Here is a 23,094-nt window from a genome sequence, read left to right on the forward strand (position 1 = left end):
TTTGGTGTGGTTAACCTTGAATTTGTATCTATTGTGTGCTCTTGTGTTGTTATGGTTGAAGCTGAAGTATTCATTGACAGATAAGTCATTGTAATGTATGATTTTATATACCATACTTAGATTAGACCAAAGACAGCGTAATTCAAGGTTTTCTAGGTCTAAAATTTCAAGTCTGGTGGCATAAGGTATTCTACAGCGAGTAGAGGAGTGGAGAACTCTTCTTGTGAAATATTTCTGGACTTTCTCAACTGTGCTAATATCAGATACGTAATGTGGGTTCCAGACTGATGAGCTATATTCGAGTATTGGTCTTGCAAATATTTTGTATGCTCTAGTTAGTAGTGTGATATTATCAGAGAAAAAGCTACGTAGGATTAGGTTAACAACTCTTAATGCCTTTTTGGCTATGTATTACAGTGGGCTCTAGCACTTAGATCATTAGAGATGAGTATTTCAGGGTCCTTTACAGAGTTTGGATCATCAACAAGGTCTTGACTATTCAGCCTGTATTTTATTTTCTGATTTCTTTTTGCCAATATGTAGGACAATATGTAGCATTTATTTGTTGAGATTTGAAGTTGCCATTTGTTTGACCATTCTGATAAATAGTCAAGATCTTTTTGAAGGGTAGCAGTATTGTCTGTAGTATTGAACAGCTTTTCATTGTCAATGAAGAGAACGCAGTTGCTCTTAATATGATCACAGAGGTCATTTATGTAGAGTATGAAGAGAGTTGGTCCTAGAACACTGCCTTGGGGGACACCACTGTTGACAGGTACAGAATTTGATCATTGACTGAGTTTCATGTTCAATGAATAAAAGTGTATAATAATAACAGAGTTGGAAGGGACCTTGGAGGTCTTCTAGTCCAACCCACTGCTTAGGCAGGAAACCCTATACCATTTCAGACAAATGGTTGTCCAATCTCTTTTTAAAAACTTCCAGTGTTGGAGCATTCACCACCTCTGGAAGCAAGTTGTTCCACTGATTGACTGTTCTAACTTTTAGGAAATGTCTCCTTGTTTCTAAGTTGCTTCTCTCCTTGATTAGTTTCCATCCATGGCTTCTTGTCCTGCCCTCAGGTGTTTTGGTTTCTTAGGAGAGTTCCAATGGAATCTCAGCTTCCCGCCCCCTCCTTTTTGTTGGAAGAACGATCTTCCAGTGATCAACTTGAGGTCAATGCCAGTGGGCCAATCCTGGCTGCCTTTTCAGAGAAGGGACAGAAGGGATGTTTGTCTGAAAGGGCAATTTGCTGAGTTGCTGATGCTTGCTAAGGAGATTCCCTTAAGGCCGTGCCCTCCTTTCTTCCAGATGGTCTCCACATCCAGCCCACGGTGCTGCCAGCTGTTCACCTCAGTTACAAGGAGAACGTGCATCTCGACTGGGATGGGATGGGGACCCTTGTAATGAAGGTATGATTGACTTTCCCTTTTCCTCCTCACATTTTCATTTTTTTTTAAAAGGAGAAAAGCCACATGGCTGTGGCTTGTTGGAAAATCTGACCGTTGTCCAACGCTTGGCATTTAAACACTGCATTCATGCTGCGAAACTGTTTATTTCCCAAATATTTCTCTGTAAGAGAATGTCTCAGACTTGAGAGCACATCTTTGAGGCCTTTGGATGGGATGAAGTTGAGTCATTTCTCTGGAACTTTCTTGGACTAGAGAGAGGATGCAATTAGTTGACAGGATAACCCTGAATACACAAGGGCAATGTCTCTGTCTCTGTCTCTGTCTCTGTCTCTGTCTCTGTCTCTCTCTCTCTCTCTCTCTCTCTGTGTGTGTGTGTGTGTGTAGCTGGCACATTGGGTTTTTTTAAATACTTTATTGAAATTCAAAATATTAAAAAGTTTACAGAAATTCAAAACATTAAAAAATTTACAAAAATGTCTATAATAGAAGATGTGTCAATAGCTTTCAGCATAATTTTTTGACAGTATAATAAATACAATACATACAATTAATACTTGACAGTTATTCATAGTATTAGTAATACTAATTCACAGTGGTCTTAATAATATTGATAAAAAGTGCTTCATGCATATAGGTCGTTGGTTCAAAAGAGAAAAATGTCATATTAACACTAAGTACATATATGTATCCAAAAAGAGAAAAATCAGAGATAAATCTACATAATTATAGTCTGTGTACTGTGCTCTCGATTCCATAGCCATAAGAGAAGATACGTTATATATTTTTCAGTATACAATATAAGTATAGCTACATATGTATTATAAATTAAATATGAATATTTGCATAGACCTCCATTTTCTGGCAGTTTCTCGATTTCAACAGTTTCTCATTGGTCCTACCTATATACTAATATGCCAATTTTATTTCCTCTTTTAATCTATATTTTTCATGTTTTACTGGCTAATTGTTCTCACTATCATGAAATTTCTCCTTCTTTCTAGGTTGTTTTTCCTCTTTGATTGGTTTCCATCTATTGTTTCCTGTCCTCTTTGCTTTGGAGAATAGATTGAACCCCTTTTCTTTGGGACAGCTCCTCAAATATTGCAACATTGTTATCATCTCTGATGATTACTATCATCTCTTCCCTTCATTAGATTAGATATGCCCAGTTCCTGCAACCATTCATCATGTGTTTTAGCCTCCAGACCCCTAATTATCTTGGTTGCTCTTCTCTGCACTCTTTCCAGGGTCTCTACATCTTTTTTTATAATGTGGTGATCAAAATTGGATTCAGTGGTCTTATCGAGGCATTATAAAGCAGAACTAACACTTCACGTGATCTTGATATGATCACTCTGTTGATGAAGTCTAGGCACTGCATTGGCTTTTTTATGTATGAATAAGATGAAAATTCATACCTTTCATTGTAAAAAGAAACACCCGTGTTTTGTACTGTTTTGTTTATTATTGAAGACAAAAGTTCTTTGGGTACAAAAAAACCCCCAATTTTGTGTGAATCCTCAGCTCCTATGGAGACAGGAAACAAACAAATTTATTTGAAAGGTGGGACTGCATGGAATAAGGTCATGTTGACTGAACTGCCTTTTTTCTCATCTACAGCCATAAATTGGATGCATAAAACAAGTTCCTATGCTGAAATATCTCAAGAGCTGGGAATATGTCAAATGTTTATTTCTTTGATTGAAAAGACGAAGACTCACTGTTGAGAATGTTCATGAAACCATTTACGTAGGGTTTTTTGGGGGGGGCAATGCCACCCAAGTGCTTTCTTGTACCATTCCTAGATATATTTTTTTGCTGGTTTTTGAACTAATAAAATGTCTGAAATGGCTTAATTTGTATACCTGGACAAGACTGACCAGTAGAATCCCTGAGAAAAACATGGAAGTGCTGGTAGAGAAATGTTAGTATGATGTACGGAAGCTCAATAAATTGAGCACACCTTGCCTTATGTTTGGGCAACTCCAGGAAGTTTGATTAGCAGTAGTATATTATATAAACATTAGAAAGTTGGGTTTAGAATTTCTTATGCCATAGTGAAGACTTTCACATGGACAGCATTTCTGACTCTGCAAACATTATTTTCAGTTGCTGTAAAAAACATGGGATTGTGGATGAGGAATGAGGTAAAAGAATAACTGGCAAGATGGTGTAATGCTGTATTATATTATATGCACTTATAAAACAATAACAGAGTTGGAAGGGACCCTGGAGGTCTTCTTGTCCAACCCCTTGCACAAGCAGGAAACTTATACCATTTCAGACAAATGCTTGACCAATCTCTTCTTAAAACCTCCAGTGTTGGAGCATTCACAACTTCTGGAGGCAAGTTGTTCCACTGATTGATTGTTCTGACTATCAGGAAATTTCTCCTTAATTCTAGGTTGCTTCTCTCCTTGATTAGTTTCCATCCATTGCTTCTTGACTTGCCTTCTTGTGCTTTGGATAAGGTTGACCTCCTTTCTTCTTGGAGGCACCTCTATCAGATATTAGAATACTGCTCTCATGTCACCCGTAGTCCTTCTTTTCATTAAACTAGACATACCCAGTTCCTGCAACTGCTCTTTGTAAGACATATACTCCTATAAGGTGCATAATTATAACTTTAAATAAAAGCAACACATTTTTTCCTGCAAGAAAACAATCCAGTGAATGAGTTCTAACAATTCATCATAAAATACTTACCCAGGACACAAGACTTGAAGAATCTCAAGCAAAGTATTTTTAGCATTTCTCAAACTTCATCAGCCAACTGCTTTCCCTGAAGTACATCATGCATAGCTATTGCTGCATGTAGATTTGTCTCTTTAAAGAAAACCAAATAATAGTGAAATTCTACACTGCTCCTTTTTTCCCTATCTCTCCTCTTCTTATATTTTCTTTTCATGAAATTACGAGCAAAACATTCTTAAGAATGAAGGCAAATATAAAATATTCTTGTTTATGTCATTTCCTTCTCCAGGAAGATATATTATCTGGGAGGCAGAGAATAGATGGGGGTGGGGCGTGTCAGAGGTGGGATTTGCCGGTTCTCCGAACCACTCCAAATTTCTGCTACCGGTTCTCCAGAACTGGTCAGAACCTGCTGAAGACCCACCTCTGCAGGTAGCCCTCAACTTATGACAATTCATTCAGCAACTGTTCAAAGTTATGATGGTACTGAAAAAAAGTGACTTAAGATCTTCGCACTTGTGACTGATACAGCATCCCTAGGGTCATGTGATCAAAATTGGGGCTTTGGCAATTGGCTTGTATTTCACTTAACAATAGTCTCGATAAGCAGCAGAAATTTTGGGCTGGATTGTAGACCTAAGTCAAGGACTACCTGTCCCAAAGGTGCTTTTTCAAGAGGCAACTGGACTTTCTGGTTTTTCTTTGAAGATGTTTCGCTTCTCATCCAAGAAGCTTCTTCAGCTCTGACTGGATGGTAGAGAATAGAAGGATTTATACTTCTTGCAGACAGCTGAAGACAAAATTCAGCAGTCCATCTGCATTTAAAAGACAAAAGCCCACTCTTTTGAAGGCATCAAAATCCACATTTTGGACAGAGGGGGCCTCTTGTTTGAAAGAGGGGTCAAAGAGGTCATCTAGGTCAAAATTGAACAGCTTTCTCTCCACACAGGAGGAGGGATACAACATCATCTACCACCAATCTACAACACAGTCCTTTCAATTGTTCCAAGAAGGCTCCACATCCATTTTTCTACTCAGGTGACTCTATTTGCCCTGAGGACACAGATAACCTCCAGGTGGCCTCAACGGTTCTCTAAAAAGAATGCAAATGACCAGCAGTCTGCAAGGAGTATCAATCCTTCCATTCCCCCACCATCCAGTCAGAGCTGAAGAAGCTTCTTGGATGGGAAACTAAATGTCTGCCAAGAAAAAGAAGGAAGTCCAGTTGCCTCTTTTAAAAAAAAAGCACCTTTGGAATAACTATGACCTGGATCAGGGGTCCCCAACCTTGGCAACTTTAAGACTTGTGGACTTCAACTCCCAGAATTCCTCAGCCAGCTTTGCTGGCTGAGGAACTCTGGGAGTTGAAGTCCACAAGTCTTGAAGTTGCCAAGGTTGGAGACCCCTGACCTGGATGACTGAGAATATCCATAGACATCAAGAACTAGCTATATTTCCAATTCACCTTCTAATTTCCCCCTATTTTCTTTTTCAAACGTTTCTGTTTCTTAAACATCAGTGGTTCGTTGCCCCGGAGCATTAAAAATAATTTAGAACCCACGTACAACAGGAGGTGGTTCCAAATATTCTGGACAATTGGGGGAAGTGAATCATTCCCAATGAACACAACAGACGTTTTATGATAAATGTTGCATAATCTGAGTTTCCTGCTACATTCCTAAACAATGGCATATTTTCCCTCCATGGCCTTTTAAACTTTAAATAGTCAAACACCATTTTCAACAAATACACTGAAATGCCAATTTTTTAAAAAATATTTTAAAATATAGAAGTTTCTAAAAATCTCAGAAATCCTTTATTTTGCCCCGTTGTGTCATCATTTAATAAATAGGCCTTGTCTCTCTTTTCTCATAGCTGGTAACTGCAATATACAGGTATTTAGTGCTAATATAAAAATATTAACTACCTTGTAGAAATTTTTTTTGAAAGTCTACATTTGGCCAGAATGGCTGCAGTCCATACTTATGCACTTTTGTCTGCTTAGAGGTCAATTTGTCTAAATTGAGCAGACTGCTTACAGATAAAATAACATATAAGCCTAAAAGAATGAACCAAATAGTGCATTCCTTTGCATGTTTCCTCAGCAGTGAGACCGTTGAGTTCAGTGGGAGTTGAGCAATAATAACAATAACAATAACAACAACAACAACAATAATAATAATAATAATAATAATAATAATAATAACAATAATAACAATAATAATAATAATAACAACAACAACAACAACAACAACAACAACAACAACAACAACAACAACAACAACAATTCTTCACTGGAAACTATGCCAAAAGTTTGGATTTGAGTATGGTAACAACTACCGGGAACATCAGGTTTAAAAGGTTCTGGAAAATGAAAAAGCCAAGATCTTGTGGGACTTCAGAATTCAGACAGACAGGCATTTGGCCCACAACACACCTGACATAGCAATAGTTGAGAAGAAATGGGTTGGTTCATTGACATTGCAATACCTGGTGATGCACGAATTGCAGACACTCAGCAAGAAAAAAAAATCACAAAATATCAGTACTTACAAATTGAAGTTGAGCGACTTTGGAAAAAGAAATTGTGTGTTATCCCAATTGTAACTGGAATCCTTGGAGCAATACCTAAAGGGCTGCCTCACTATTTGGAAATCCTGAATTTATCAGACTTGAATACCCCGATTCTAAAAAAAGACCATCCTACTTGGAACAGCTTCTATCCTCCGACGCTACCTGAACAGTTCCTAGGTCCTTGGTTAGGACTCGAGGTTTTGAGCTACCAACCAGTCCCAAAGGCTGTGAATCTCACCAAAGATTTGATGATGATATGATGATGATGATGATGATGATGATGATGATGATGATATTTGTGATCCCTTTTTAAATGTTCAGTTGACTGAGTTTCATGTTTAATGAATAAAAGTTTATAATAATAACAGAGTTGGAAGGGTCCTTGTAGGTCTTCTAGCCCAACCCTCTGCTTGGGCAGGAAACCCTACACCACTTCAGACCAATCTCTTCTTAAAAACATCCAGTGTTGGAGAATTCACAACTTCTAGTGGCAAGTTGTTCCACTGGTGAATTGTTCTAACTGTCAGGAAATTTCTCCTTGTTTCTAAGTTGCTTCTCTCCTTGGTTAGTTTCCACCCATTGCTCCTTGTCCTGCCCTTAGGTGCTTTGGAGAATAGCTTGACTGCCTCTTCTTTGGGGCAGCCCCTGAGATATTGGAAGACTGCTATCATGTCACCCCTAGTCCTTCTTTCCATTAGACTAGACATATCCAGTTCCAGCAACCGTTCTTTAAATGTTATAGGTTGGTCAACAGCTGAGGGCAAAATATGAATCCTTCCGTAAGCTTTTTTTTTTAAATTGTGTTTACCCTAAAAGAATATGACCCTGAATTTATGATACCCCGCCTGCCACTGTGGCATCAGCAGACAGGAAAAATTTGTGTTTCTACTATCATATTTTCAGTTTTAGGAGTAAGTAATGAGATGGTATGTGTAGTTTTGGCTTTCAAACAATGCAATAATACTGCTTGTTGGGTCCAAGCAATAGAATAGAAGAATGATTGGGGAGGAACACGAGGGAAGGTTGTCGAATGTACAACTAACCATGGGAAGACTTCTTTGTGGTGTTGTTTGTGCTTCACAGTGGTCTTCTCGCTCTCCTCTCTCACCAAAACAATCACTGTTTTAGGTAGCTGTAGAAAATTCACTTTTTCTTCCAGGACCCTGGAAAGTAAGGTGACCAACTGTCTTCCTTTAGGGAGGACAGTCCTCCTTTTGTAAGTTCTGTCCTCTCTCGAAAAGTGTCCTCCTACATGTCCTCCTTTTGGATATTTGAAGACTAATCTGTAAATCTCCGTATTTGATTGATGCCGAGCCAATCCGTTGTGTGTGATGTGACGTATTTGTATTTGACATGACGATCCATCAAGGCATGCGCTCCACACAGGAGAATTGTTTTGAGAGCGTGCCACATGCAAGTGGCTTTTTTTTCTTCAATTTATTTGTGTCCTCCTTTTCATTGTAAAAATGTTGGTCACCTTACTGGAAAGGAAAGAAATGTTTTTCCTTTCCCCCCTCCTCCCAGAAGCCCAAATTAATCATTACTGTGTTCAATGTCCTTTTATTATGGAATATGCACAGGGGTGGGCTTTTAGAATGGGTTCCGCCTGGTGCTGGGTGGTGGCCATGGTGGCGGGTTGTCGCCTCCTGCAAAAGGGGGGGGGGGGGGGGGGGGGGGCGGGAGGCTGGGTTCTGAGCCCCGGTGGTGAAAACGGCCCCCGCCGAGGCTTGGAAGCCAGAAAGGCCGCCTTTCCGGCTTTCCAAAGTTCCGGGCCATTTTCCCCTCCCGCCCCCATGTACATCCTGCACTTAACTGCACCCAAAACAGGCTGCGTGGGGACTAGGGGCTCTCACGAACCCTGCAAACCCCAGCCACCCGCCCCCCTGAATATGCATCTGTTTTATTGTGAGCCTCTTAAGCAGGGGTCTTCAAACTTGAGAGCTTTAAGACTTGTGGGCTTCAACTCCCAGAATTCCTCCTCCAGTCATGTTAGCTCAGGAATTCTGGGAGTTGAAGCCCACAAAGTCAAAGTGGCCAAGTTTGGAGACCTCTGTCCTACAGATTTCATTATATTGACTAAAAGTCTACAGTACCTCATTGAGCCACCAGGGGCACTATTTATTTTACATTACATTATACCAGGGGTCTTCAAACTTGACAGCTTGAAGACTTGTGGACTTCAACTCCCAGAATTCCTCCTCCAGTCATGTTAGCTCAGGAATTCTGGGAGTTGAAGTGTACACATCTTAAAGTGGCCAAGTTTGAAGATCCTTGCTCTTAAGAGATGATTTGATGTAAGAAGCAGTCTTACTTCAAAACAAGGACTACCAGTACAGGTAGTCCTCGACATACAACAGTTCATTTAGTGACAGTTCGAAGTTAACACCGGCACTTAGTGAACAAGTGACTTAGTTTTATGCACTTACGACCATCACAGCATCCCCAAGGTCACGTGATCAAAATTTGGACGCTTGGCAACTGACTCATACTTATGACGGTTGCAAGTCACGTGATCCCCTTCTGTGAATTTCTGAGAAAGAAAGTCAACAGAGAAGCCAGATTCACTTAACAACCGGGTTACTAACTTAACACCGGCAGGGATTCTCTTAACAATGATGGCAAGAAAGGTCATAAAACGGGCAAAACTCACTTAACAACTGATTCACTTAGCAACATAAATTTTGGGTTCAGTTATGGATGTAAATCGAGGCTTACCTGTACATCAAATAAATGTGATTATTAACTCCAGGCATGTTTAATGGATGTTTCCACTTGGGTATGCTATTTTATTTTCGTTAGTTTTCCAGTTGTGTATGCTATTTTTGTTGTTGTTGTTTCTCAACCTCCTGCAAGAAAAATAAGCTATATATTTTTGTTCTTTGTCTAGTTATCTTCAGAATACACTGAACAAATGTGTGGTCTGTGCGGCAACTACAATGGCAATCAAGGAGATGATTTCCTCACCCCTTCTGGGCTGGTGGAAACCCTCGTGGAGGACTTCGGAAATTCTTGGAAGCTGAAGGGAGACTGTGAAGATTTGCAAAAACAAGACAGCAATTCCTGTAACTTGAATCCCCGTTTAGGTAGGTGCAGTGGTGGGATTCAACCAGTGTAACAAACAGTTTGGTGAGCGTGTACACACAAGTGTTCGAAAACTGCCCAGTTTCAGCCCTAATATTTACCTTCTACTGCAGCCCCAGTGAGTAAAACAGCGAAGGCAGGGCAATCGGCTGTGCCTCGTGAATCAGCTGACCTGCAAAATACAGAAATAAAGGACAGACCAGGGCAGGGGCAGGTGGGCAGGGCCAAATGATCACTGGAACTACCGGTTCGCCTGAACTGGTCCAAACCGGTGGAATCCCACCCCTAGGTAGGTGTGTGTCATGCCGCTGTTGGAGTCTGAATCCGAGGAGGAAGACAAACAGCTGACAGGGAGTGGGAATGTGGCTTCGTTGGCTGTGGAGGAAACTGGGGAAGGGCAAAGTCCGGCTGGGCAGAGCAGGGAAGAGGTAGAACAAGGGAGAGGGGGTTCACAGGAAGACCCAGGCCGTCTTCATCCTAGGGCATGCAGGGAGAAATGGAGAAGAGAACAATGTTGGTTGTATGGCTTACGGGGGAGGAAAGGGCCCTGATTCTCTTCATTAGCCACATCTGGGAATGAGAGTTTAAAAGAGATGCAAGCTTAGTGCGGCAGCTGCTGGGATCAAACGTGACTTTACCTTGTGTTGACTTTGGTTATCTGTGTTCCTAGTGTCTTCCCAAACATGTTGAGTTATTGCCGTGCCTTCACATCTGGAATTCTTGCTCCTGCCCTGCCGAACTAATTATCTAATCTTGCCTTGACTGGACTTATAGTTACAGTTTTTGTTGATCATGTTTCGGACTTGATTCTCTGCAGCCAAAGGCTGTTCCTGGGAGAGTTTTGCTCCAGCCCAGAAAGTAAACAGGACATTGGGGGCAAAGTTGGAGCTAATAAAGGGACTCCTACTGATTATCTGACTATGTTGCCTTTGTGCCACGCCACAGGTCATCAGAGTGTGCTTACACCAGAGCCCTTGTGGGCTATGATAATAAAAAATATCAGTGTGTTATTTTAATCCAGGAAAAACTTTTGTCCACATTAAAGGCAGACACAATTCTCTTAAGGAAGCTTTTAGGGACAAGAGTCCACTCCCTTCCATGCATTAAATCAGGGTTCTGGTTTTGTGCTGGGTTTTAGCTTTTAGCAAAGTTAGGACATAATTAAATGCATAAGGAATAATATCCAACGCCTTCCTTTTTTTTTTTCTGGCTGTGCCCACCTTAGGAACGTTGCTTTGGCAGGCTTACCCAAGGCTACATACACAGCAAAAAGATGAAAGGACATTCCTTTCCTCTCCCCAACGCGCACCGTTAAAAACACTTAGCAAGAGATTTCCTGATTCTGTTTCTCTGCCTGCAATTATCTGCCCCATTGCAGGAAGGTACATAGGTAAAGAAGGGTCCCTGTGCCAGGTGGCTTCCTTTTTTGGACAGTTAAATACTCAGCATTGAAAGATGTAGTAGGAAGCCAAGAGAGATGTCAGCAGGGAATATGGGAGTGAGTCCTTCTCTAGCAAATGGAGGTGGTGAGGAGTTGCAGAGCAAGTGAATAGCAATAGCACTTAGACTTATATACCGCTTTATAGTGCTTTGCAGCCCTCTCTAAGCGGTTTACAGTGTCAGCATATTGCCCCCAACAATTTGGTCCTCATTTTACCCACCTGGGAAGGATGGAAGGCTGAGTCAACCCTAAACCTGGTGAGATTTGAACTGCCAAATTTGTTCTGATCCAAACCTTGTTCCAAGGAAACAAACACAAAATGGAGGTAACAGCAAAACCTTTTAATGATTATTTACAAATTCCGTTCTGTCATGGTTAAAAGGCTGTTTCTAACTAATTGTCTCTGATAAGAACGAGCCTTGCCAAGGTTGTGCAAAGATGCCAAGAACACTAGATAAAGTTGCCAAGAACTATTTCAAACAGAGTCTCCAAACACAAACTAAGAGAGTCTGAATGTCCACAAGGCTTGAGTGCAAAAACTTATTTGCTTCCTGCAAAGAACTTCAGTCTCTCAGCTAGCTTTTATCTCTTAGGGGAGGGGCCATCACCTTGCAGCTTTACTCCTGAGTCGCCTTTGCTGCTGCAGCTGCTCTTTCCTTTGAGCAGCCCTGCACGGACACGCACAGGGCACAGGCTCCTCGGGGACCTCTTCATCACTGCTGCCAGACTCCACAATCTTCGAAGGCAGAACTCCACTCCCTGATGGTCCTGGCCCCATCCCTGCATCACACGCAGGCCCCTCATCTGAGTCCTTGCTATCCAAGACCTCAGCCATCTGCACCTGCTGCCGGCGAACCACAACAAAATTGTAGGCAGCCAGCAGGCAGCAAAAGTAGCCTGCAGTACTGCACTCTAACCACTGCACCACCGTGGCTCATAATTGCAATAGCACTTAGACTTATATACCTCTTTACAGTGCTTTACAGCCCCCTCTAAGCAGTTTACAGAATCAGCCTCTTGCTCCCAACAATTTGGTTGTTTGTGCTGATCAAAGGGTCAACAGGTGGTCCTCGACCTACAACAGTTCTTTTAGTGACTGTTTGAAGATTACAACGGCGCTGAAAAACCTGACTTGCGACCGTTTTTCACACTTAGGGACCGTTGCAGCATCCCCAGGGTCATGCGATTTATATTGGGATGCTTGACAACCAACTCACATTTATGACAGTTGCAGTGACATGATCCCCCTTTGCGACCTTCTGACAAGCAACCAGATTCACTTAACGACCGTGTTATTAGTTTAAGAATTGCAGCGGCTCACTTAACCATCATGGCCAGAAAAGTTCATAAAATGGGGTAAAACTTTGCTTAACAAATTTCTCACTTGGCAACATCAATGTTGGGCTCCATAAGCTGTGGTCGTAAGTCAAGGACTACTGCTAAGCCCTCCACACCCAAACAGAACATGATTGTGACGATTTGCCATTCATTCTTCTCTTCTGGTCCTCGGTTGAACCTGTTTCCCTTGCAGCCCGGTATGCTGAGAGTTCCTGCTCGCTCCTGCTGTCACCCCTGTTCGAGCCTTGCCACCATGAGGTCAGCCCTTCCCCCTACCTCAAGAACTGCCGCTATGACGTCTGCTCCTGTTCGGATGGGAAAGACTGCTTGTGCATGGCGGTCTCGGCCTACGCCATGGCTTGCGCCCGGAAAGGAGTGGTCGTCAACTGGAGGAAGCCAGAATTTTGTGGTAGGTGGCTCTTGCCCAAACTTGCACTCCCTAAACTCAGGTCTGTGTCTGTGTTACTATGTACACTGAGAGCTTATGCACCGAAGACAAATTCCTTGTGTGTCCAATCACACTTGGCCAATAAAAAATTCTATTCTATTCTATTCTATTCTATTCTATTCTATTCTATTCTATTCTATTCTATTCTATTCTTATTCTTATTCTTATTCTTATTCTTATTCTATTCTATTCTATTCTATTCTATTCTATTCTATTCTATTCTATTCTATTCTATTCCATATATTTTATTCTATTCCATTCCATTCCATATTTTCTATTCTATTCTATGCCATTCCATTCCATTCCATTCCATATTTTCTATTCTATTCTATTCTATTCTATTCTATTCTATTCTATTCTATTCTATTCTATTCTATTCTATTCTATTCCAATCCATTCCAATCCATTCCAATCCATTCCATTCCATTCCATTCCATATATTTTATTCTATTCTATTCTATTCTATTCCATTCCATTCCATATTTTCTATTCTATTCTATGCCATTCCATTCCATATTTTCTATTCTATTCTATTCTATTCTATTCTATTCTATTCTATTCTATTCTATTCTTCCATTCCATTCCATTCCATATTTTCTATTCTATTCTATTCCATTCCATTCCAATCCAATCCATATATGCTATTCTATTCTACTCTACTCCACTCCACTCCACTCCATTCCATATTTTCTATTCTATTCTATTCTATTCTATTCTATTCTATTCTATTCTATTCTATTCTATTCCATTCTATCCCATTCTATTCTTCCATTCCATTCCATTCCATATTTTCTATTCTATTCTATTCCATTCCATTCCAATCCAATCCATATATGCTATTCTATTCTACTCTACTCCACTCCACTCCATTCCATATTTTCTATTCCATTCCATATATTCTATTCTATTCTATTCTATTCTATTCTATTCTATTCTATTCTATTCTATTCTTATTCTTATTCTTATTCTTATTCTACTCTACTCTACTCTACTCTACTCTACTCTACCCTACCCTACCCTACCCTACCCTACCCTACCCTACCCTACCCTACCCTACCCTACCCTATTCTATTCTATTCTATTCTATTCTATTCTATTCTATTCTATTCTATTCTATTCTATTCTATTCTAATGTATGGTGAAGTTGTGTGAATGCGTAGCACTGGAATGTTTCTCATTCACCTCAGGTGGAAGACAAGATTTGGATCAAGGAGGCTATCTATCTATCTATCCATCTATCTATCTGTCTTTCTCTTTCTCTCTATCTCTCTATCAACGCTCTATCATTGCTCTATCTATCTATCTATCTATCTATCTATCTATCTGTCTGTCTATCTATCTATCTATCTATCTATCTATCTATCTATCTATCTATCTATCATCTATCATTTATCTATCTATCATCTATCTATCTATCTATCTATCATCTATCTATCTATCTATCTATCTATCTATCTATCCATCCATCCATCCATCCATCCCAGATAGGTGTCTGTCTACTCTTTATCTATCTGTCTATCTATCTTTCCATTCTCCATTCTATCACCTCTCTCCGTCTCTCCCTCTCACCCTTCCACCCATCTATCTCCCCATCCCTCCCTCCCTCCCTCTTCCCTCTAATCCATCCATCCATCCATCCATTCATCTCAGATAGACATCTGTCTGTCTACTTGTCCATTTATCCCTTTATCCTCCATCCTATTTACCACTCCTTTCCCATCCATCCATCCATCCATCCATCCATCTCAGAGAGATATCTATCTGCATGTTTGTCTGCCTCCCTGTCCATCTACCCCTCCATCCTATCTATCCATCTATCCTTCCCATCCATCCATCCATCCATCCATCCATCCATCCACCCAGATTCATAGAGTTGTCAAGGGGCCTAGTCTCACTCCCAGCCCAAATCAGGAATCATCATATCATCTCAGACAAATGGTTGTCCAATCTTTTTTTCTGAAAACCTCCACCAATGAAACCCTCACCAACTGTTTTCAGTCTTAAAAGTTGCTGGAACCATTGGGTCGCGCAACATTAAAAACACATTTTATTGCTATTTACTAGCTGCAAAACATGACATGTTGAACATCACTGCCCCTGAGCCCAACTGTAAGGAAGGGGGTCTGGGAAGCCTCTGAGGTTGACAGTTGGTGGTGGGATTCAATTTTTTTTTAACTACCGGTTCTGTGGGCGTGGCTTGGTGGGCGTGATGTGGCTTGGTGGGCGTGGCTTGGTGGGTGTGGCAGGGGAAGGATACTGTAAAATCTCCATTCCCTCCCCACTCCTGGGGGAAGGTTATTGCAAAATCTCATTCCCTCCTCACCCCACTAACCTGCTTTCCAGCTCCATTCTCCTGTGCAGGGCAATCAAAGGAGACCCAGCCAATCAGCTGGACTCAATGGGAGGCAGAGAAGAGATGGGGCTGGTGGGGCCAGTCAGAGGTGGATTGGGATTTGCCAGTTCTCCAAACTACTCAAAATGTCCACTACCGGTTCTCCAGAACTGGTCAGAACCTGCTGAATACCCACCTCTGCAACTGTCCCCTCCTGAAATAATAAAGCCTGGATGACTTAAAGTTCCTGGCAGAATTGCCTGAGTGGATCACGTTTTACCGAGAAGTATTAAACCATAATAAAGCTTTCTCATTTTATACTGAGGTTTAGGGGGTGGCTGTTATTTTTTTTTAATGGACTGCTTTCAAAATCTATAAGCCTAGAAGCAGGGTGTGATGCTACCAGTAATGTGCTTTCTGTTCTCTTCTATTATTTATGCTTTTATTGAGTGTTTTTTTTTATTATTATTGTTATTCTGAACTTCATAGCACTACACAACGTTCAGCGGTAAGAGAAGGGAAGAAAAACAGGGAGTGGATCAAAGATACTTGGATGGCAATTGCTGTAATTTAACTCCGGCTTTTTCATAATTCATCTTCTGGTGATGCTGCTTCTCTCCATGGTGGAGCTCATCAGGTCTCCTTTAAGTAAAGATACTCTTTCCTCACAATAACACCCATCAAAACTTCACGGCAGTTTTGAGACTGCAAGTACCTCCCACCAGAGTGGGGTAAAACGTTGCCCTCTCCAATGAATAAGTAGATGGAGATTGGAATTGGTGTGTGTGTGTGTGTGTATCTACCATTTCTCTCTCTCTCTCTCTCTCTCTCTCTCTCTCTCTCTCTCTCTCTCTCTCTCTCTCTCTATCTCTGTTTAGCCATCTATCTCTATCTCTATTTATATCTATCTATCTATCTATCTATCTATCTATCTATCTATCTATCTATCTATCTATCTATCTATCTATCTATCTATCTATCTATCTATCTATCTATCTATCTATCTATCTATCTATCTATCTATCTATCTATCTATCTATCTATCTATCTATCTATCTATCTATCTATCTATCTTCAAATGTTGACAACTTTCTTGGAGAGAGAGAGATTTACTTCCTGAAGCCAATGGAATAAAACCAGAAGGTTGGCCTTTTGTGGTTCGTTACTGATTCATTTAAGAGACTTTACATGGCTGCCCACTCACTTTCAGTGACCAGATCTGGTGTGGGGGTGGGGGGGCTTACAACCCACCTCTCTCAGGTTTTCTTACAGGCTTCATCGTTAGGATCAACTGATGTGGGATTGGGTTCTCCAGCTGGTGTCCTTCCTCTGTGGGCTCCATATGTTCCCCGCCCCCAGCTGAATGCTAACATTTAAGCCAATTATTTTAATTATCCAAGAAAAGTGGGGTGCTGGCATTCGGAAAGCATCCTCTCTCATTTCAAGAATGCCTCTGGCTCCAGTACAGGCATTCTCAGATGATGAAGTGGGTTGCTGCTTTGTTTAACAGATGCCCAACTCCCAGAAACAGAGTTGGGAGGGACCTTGGGAGTCTACTAGTCCAAGCTTCTGCTTAAGCAGGAGGCCCTGTGCCATTGTAGACAAATGTTTCTCCAATCTCTTCTTAAAAAACCTTCAGTGATGGAGCGTCAGCAACTCTGGGAGGCAAGCCGTTCTAGTGATGAATCATTCTCACGATCAGGAAATTTCTTCCGATATGCGGGTTGGATCTCCCTTGGAGGAGCTTCCATCCATGGCTTCCATCCAAGTGTTTTGGAGAATAAGTCAATCCTCTCTTCTCTGTGATAGCACCTCAAATGCTGGAAGGCAGCTATGAGGTCACCCCTAAGCCTTCTCTTCGTTAGGCGGAACATACATAGTTCCTTTAGTATTCAACAATATTATATTTAGGCTTCCAACCAGAGGTGCGCTTCAAAAATTGTAGCAGCCAGTTCTCTCCTAGTTTTGCTGAGTGGGCGTGGCCTAGTTGGCCTCCTGCACCACGGCGGAGGGGGGGGTTGCCCTCCCCGGGCTCCGGAGGCTTTCCTTGAGCCTCCGGGATGGTGAAAATGGCCTCCCCAGGGTCCGGAGGCCCTCTGTAGGCTGGAAACGGGCCTGTTTCCAGCCTTCCCAAACTTCAGGGAGGCCCATTTTTCACCCTCCCCGAGCCTCCACGTGGTCCCTGCACTTACCTGCATCCAAAACTGGCCACGTGGGGACTCCTGGGAGGGGTGGGGTGGTTTGGGAGGGGCCAGCCAGGAGTGGGATTTGGGGGTTCTCCAAACTGCACAGGATCTTAGCTTAGGGGCTCTCCTGAACCCCTGCGAACCCCCAGCATCCGACACCTGCTTCCAACCTCTTACCATCTTTCTTGCTCTTCTTTGCACTCTTTCTAGGACCTCATAGAACAATTGAAACAACAAGTAGACGGAGGAAGAAGATATCCAGTTTTCTTTTAGCATTCAGTTTTATCTCCCTGCGCGTGCTAGGAAGTATTTTTTAAAGCCAATACATATGAATATGAAATCCCAGTGAACATAAACTCCTTTCTCCTCAAAACTTCTATCTCGATGCTGTCAGGTTTTGGGGCAGCTGTTTTGTGAAAAAAGCATACAGTTGCAATTGCTGCCCTCTAGAGTTAAGACTGAGTTTGATGAGACTGTAAATTGTAGACATACTAACACTAAGTTCATCTAGTGTTTTACATCTCAGATGGACGTTGTTGAGGACATTTAATTGGTTTTGAACAATTTCAGAAAGATGTGAGTGGCAGGGGGGGAAATAGCCATGAATCGTAGCCCAAAACCCAGGAGTGGGATTCAACCTGGTCCGACTGGTTCTAGAGAACCAGTTGTCTGAGGGGGCATTTTTCACCCTCCCTGTGTCTTCGCACTTACGTAGCATCCAAAGTGGACACTCCTGGGAGGGGCAGGGCAGTGTGGGCGGGGCCAGTCAGGGGTGGGATTTGCAGGTTTGCTGAACTGTTTGCAGAATCTTAGCTAGAGGATTGCCCGAACCTATGCGAACCCGTAATAGCCTACCCCTGGTCGTAAGTCAAGGACTACTTGTATCATGTGAATCTCTCTCCTTAAAAGCAATGCCCCTTTTACCAAGCCACTTCATTCTTCCAAGCATCTAAAGAATTCCTCCTTTCAAAGAAAGTTATTGGTACATTCTTTTCATCCGGGAATCCTAGAATAAGTTCACCAGAGGAGGTTTTGATGAATCGACTGAGTAACTACTCCAAACATTCTCCGACCCATTTTTTAAAAATATATATAATTGTTTTACAGCCATGAGTTGTCCAGAAGGCCAACTTTACCAACAGTGTGGAAGTCCCTGCAACCAGACCTGCCGATCTCTTGCCCAGCCTGACACAGATTGCCGTGAATTTTGTACTGAGGGTTGCTTTTGTCCCTTTGGGATGTACCTCGATCAGCAGGGGGATTGTGTGCCCAGATCCCAGTGCTCTTGCTACTACGATGGGGAGATCTTCCAGCCAGACGATGTCTTCTCGGATCACCACACCATGTGGTAAGTGTTGGAACCTGGGTCTCATCTCACATATGAATTCACATGGAGAAGTATCAAATCTTAATCCCCTTCGTCAGTGGTGGGCTTCAAAAATTTTAGCCAAGGGTTCTCTGCCGGGTTGCTGGGTGGGTGTGTCAGCCTCCTGCATCATGGTGTGTGGGAGGGGGCGTTTTTGCCCTCCCTGGACTCTGGAGGCTTTCCTTGAGTCTCCAGGAGAGTGAAAATGACCTACTGTAGGGGGCGTGCATAAGCGCACCAACGTGCCTACCGTCCCTGTCCTATTGTTTCTCTTATTCTTCTTTTATTTTTCTTATATGTACCCATTTCATGTATTCACAACTATGTATACACTTATACTTATTATCTTGTAAACAATTGGCAAATCAAATAAATAAATAAATAAATAAAAAATAAATACCTCCCTGGGCTCCGGAGGCCCTCTGCAAGTCGGAAATGGGCCCATTCCCAACCTTCCAGAACTTGCGGGTGGCCCATTTGTTGCCCTTCCTGAGCCTTTGCACATGCCCTGCACTTACCTGCATCCAAAATGGGCCCTGTGGGGACTTCTGGGAGGCAGGGGTGGGATTCTACCAGTTCGGACCGGTACAGTAGAACCGGTTGTTATCATTCTGCACAGTTTGGAGAACTGGCAAATCGCGCCCCTGGCTGGCCCCGCCCCCTCTCTGCCTGCCCCTCCTCTCCCTGCTCAGTCAGTCCTTATTGCGCATGCGTGACATCGCGTGCATGCGCAACCTTGCTGACTGCGTTCTCCCCCGCCCCCACACAGCCTAGTCACTCCTTACAGTATTTGCATCTTGCCCTTGGTGGGAGGGGCGGGGTGGATGGGGTCGGCCAGGAGTGGGATTTGGGGGTTGTCCAAACTGCACAGAATCTTATCCAGGGGCTCTCCCGAACCCTTACGAACCCCCAACTGCCTACCCCTGCCTTTCATCCAATTTTGATTATATATATATTGATTCTCAAAATATATGATGAGTGGTTGCCGGAACTGGGTATGTCTAATCTAGCAAAGGGAAAGACTAGGAGTGACATGATAGCAGCCTTCCAATGTTTGAGGGGCCGTCGCAAAGAAGAGGGGGGTCAACCTATTCTCGAAAGCACCTAAAGGCAGGACAGGAAGCAATGGGTGGAAACTAATCAAGGAGAGAGGCAGAACGAAGGAGAAATTTCCTGACAGCGAGAACAATTAATCAGCGGGATGGCTTGCCTTCAGACATTGCGGCTGCTCCATCACTGGAGGTCTATGGAGATTCTCAGTCATCCAGCTCATGGTTGTCCCAAAGGTGCCCCAAACTCTTTTGCATTATTCAGGTGACCCGGAGTGCACAGATTAATCTCCAACCGGCCTCCACAACTCTCAGAGAGAGTGCTAATGACCAGATGGCTGCAAAGACTAGAAACCCTTCCACTCTCCACCATTCAGTCAGAACCGAAGAAGCTTCTTGGATGAGAAGCGAAATGTCTTCAAAGAAAACAACAAAGTCCAGCTGCTTTTTGAAAAAGCTCCACCATTGGAGGTTTTTCAAAAGAGATTGGGCAGCCATTTGTCCAGAATAGTACAGGTTCTCCGGTTTGAAAAGTGGACTAGAAGATTTCCAAGGTCCCTTCAAAGCCAAGAGCTTGTAGCCCAATAGCTATATTTTGACTCGCCTCTATTGAACCAATCTGTAGGTTCTAATCACCCTTAAGTGATTAGCAGTTCTACGAGAAGTAAAATCTCTTTCAGAGTCCTGCACAGTTTCCAAATACAAGGCCTTGATATTTTCCCTTAGTACGTTTAAGAAATGGAAGCTTGATTGCAGAATAAGCCATCTCCAGAACGGCCAAGAGTGAAAAGGGACCCAGTTCTGGAGCCTTCAACATGTTCGGTCCTCTTTGCAATTGTTCATAGCAGCCCTTCCAGGGGTGGGGCTGCTGGGGGTTCGCAGGGGTTTGGGAGAGCTGCTAGCTGAGATTCTGTGCGGTTTGGAGAACCCCCAAATCCCACTCTTGGATGGCCCCGTCCGCCACTCCCCTCCCCTCCCAGGAGTCCCCATGGGGCCCATTTTGAATGCAGGTAAGTGCAAGGCTCGGGGAGGGCAAAAAACGGGCCTCCTGGAAGTTCGAGAAGGCTGGAAATGGGCCCATTTCCAGATTCCAGAGAGCCTCCGGAGTCCGGGGAGGCCATTTTCCCCCTCTTGGAGGTTCAAGAAAAGCCTCTGGAGCCCGGGAAGAGCAAAAGCACCCCCCACCACCACCATGGTGCAGGAGGCTGACTAGGCCACGCCCACTATGGCCATGCCCAGCATGGCCACGCCCACCTAGCCACTGGGCAGAGAACCCTTGGCTAAAATTTTTGAAGCCCACCCCTGAGCCCTTCCTTCTTGCTGCATTGATTCATGCTGTTGGATGAAAACCAGCGGAATCCAAAAATGTCAGACAAAGAAGAATGAGGTGTTTCGTCATCCTCACATTAATTAATTGCAATTAGCTTTACATCACTCCCCAGGGAAGTGCAGGCAGTTCCCTCCAGCAATTCATTAAAGGTGCCTGTGGATAAAGTTCTCTCAAGCAAGTTTCCTAGACCCAATGTTGACATGGACCAACGGGGAAAATCGATATAAAGTCATTACTCAAAACTTACAAAATGTGCCAGATCAGATTATGTCACCGCCACTAATGAAGGAATGTCGTAGAGTGGTGCGGTGGCCTAGAGGTGGGGCTCCTGCCTCACAATCAGGAGGCTGTGAGTTCGATCCTAGGTAGAGGCAGATATTTCACTCTCTGGGCATACTGAGATTAGACTTGCTGGGGAAAAACAAAAACCGCATTGGCAATAGGAAGGGCATCTGGCCAGTAAATGCTCTGCTAGTTCCATTCAGTTGCCCAGACTCCACCCCACAGGGGATTATGGGGGTCAATAAATGATGATAATGATGACTAATGAATGAAAAGAAGGACTAGGGGTGACATATAGCACCATTTCATTTGAGCAGTTCCTACAAGGATGAGGTGGGGTCAACCTATTTTCCAAAGCACCAAAAGGCAAGATCAGAAATGATGGATGGAAACTAATCAAGGAGAGAAGCCACCTGAAACTAAGGAGAAACTTCCGAACAGTGAGAGCAATCAACCCGTGGAATGGCTTGCCCTCAGAAGTTGTGATGTGCTCCATCACTGGAGGCTTTTAAGAAGAGACAGGACAACCATTTGACTCGAATTGTATAGGATCTCCTGCTCTAGCAGGGGTTTGGACTCTTCCAACTCTGTTATTCTATATTCTGTGTTCACTAGAAGAGAATATTTTTATCTCAGGCTTGAAGTGTGGTTTGCTGCTCTCTGAGCGTGGTTGTTTTCTTGCAGACGTTTCGTTACCAAACTAAGTAACATCATCAGTTTCTAGAAGGGAGCAGGGCTTGCTCTCTGTTTATATGCTAGTGGCTTGCCCTGTCCAGGTTGGTGGGGAGTGTTCTTGGTGGTTCCTCCATTAGACTGTTGTCTTACTACTCGGAAAATGTTCTGCTGTCCCATGCCAGCATTTTCCCAGCATTTCTGCAAAATATGTTTTGGCCTCTAGAACTGGCAGCTTGCACGCTTGAGAGCTGGAGGTCACTGACCCCAGAGGTCAACCAGGAAAGCCCATGGTGGTTAAGGAAGGCAGGGCCATTATTTTAAAAAGCCTTCTGCTTCTTTCTCTTTCCAGCTATTGTGAAAATGGCATCATGCACTGCAGCTCGCAAAGACTTCCAGGAAGTTTCATTCCAGATGTTCTCTTCCAAACTCATCGCTCCGCCAGAGGTAAATTTGCTTTTTGATATGTGCCATCTATTTTTTTGTTTCTCTCTCTGTCCTTCTGCGGCCAGCAAGGCTTTCCTGAAAGCCTTTGCAGCCAATAACAGAACTCTGGATCGATCCGGAACTTTCTTATCAGCTACAGAGGCTTTCAGAAAAGCCTTGCCAGCCAGCAAGGCAGGTGTCGAGGTGTGTGAGGCCTGGCTACAATTGTCCAAAGGTAAGTAGTAGGGCAGTTTCACCCCCACATCCCTACCCTAGCTTAGTTTTTACCTGTGCACTTTGGAGTGGGCGGGATCTTAATTAGGGCTTATTTTGGGGGTAGGGCTTATATTGGGTGCACGTGTAAAAATCAAGCTAGGACTTACTTTCAGGGTAGGTTGTATTAACAAGGAAACAGGGTATCAGCAGTGCAATTGCGTATTTGCCACTGCAGTCATCTTGCTGT

The 23,094-nt window shown here is 43.0% G+C and overlaps 1 protein-coding gene across 1 annotated transcript in view; it reads left to right on the forward strand.

Annotated features, from left to right (window-relative positions):
* The window catches only part of VWF (von Willebrand factor), a 176,714-nt gene that overhangs the window by 44,228 nt on the left and 109,392 nt on the right, over positions 1 to 23,094 (forward strand). The window contains exons 13-17 of the mRNA XM_026679287.2: positions 1,312 to 1,412; positions 9,568 to 9,763; positions 12,734 to 12,949; positions 18,614 to 18,854; positions 22,558 to 22,652. Of these exons, the coding sequence (XP_026535072.2) occupies positions 1,312 to 1,412; positions 9,568 to 9,763; positions 12,734 to 12,949; positions 18,614 to 18,854; positions 22,558 to 22,652 (849 nt within the window). The remainder of the gene's footprint in view (positions 1 to 1,311; positions 1,413 to 9,567; positions 9,764 to 12,733; positions 12,950 to 18,613; positions 18,855 to 22,557; positions 22,653 to 23,094) is intronic.

This window comes from Notechis scutatus, chromosome 6 (genome assembly GCF_049901735.1).
Source record: "Notechis scutatus isolate UNSWTSFEM ecotype Mainland chromosome 6, rNotScu1.2, whole genome shotgun sequence".
Taxonomy (NCBI): Eukaryota; Metazoa; Chordata; class Lepidosauria; order Squamata; family Elapidae; genus Notechis; species Notechis scutatus.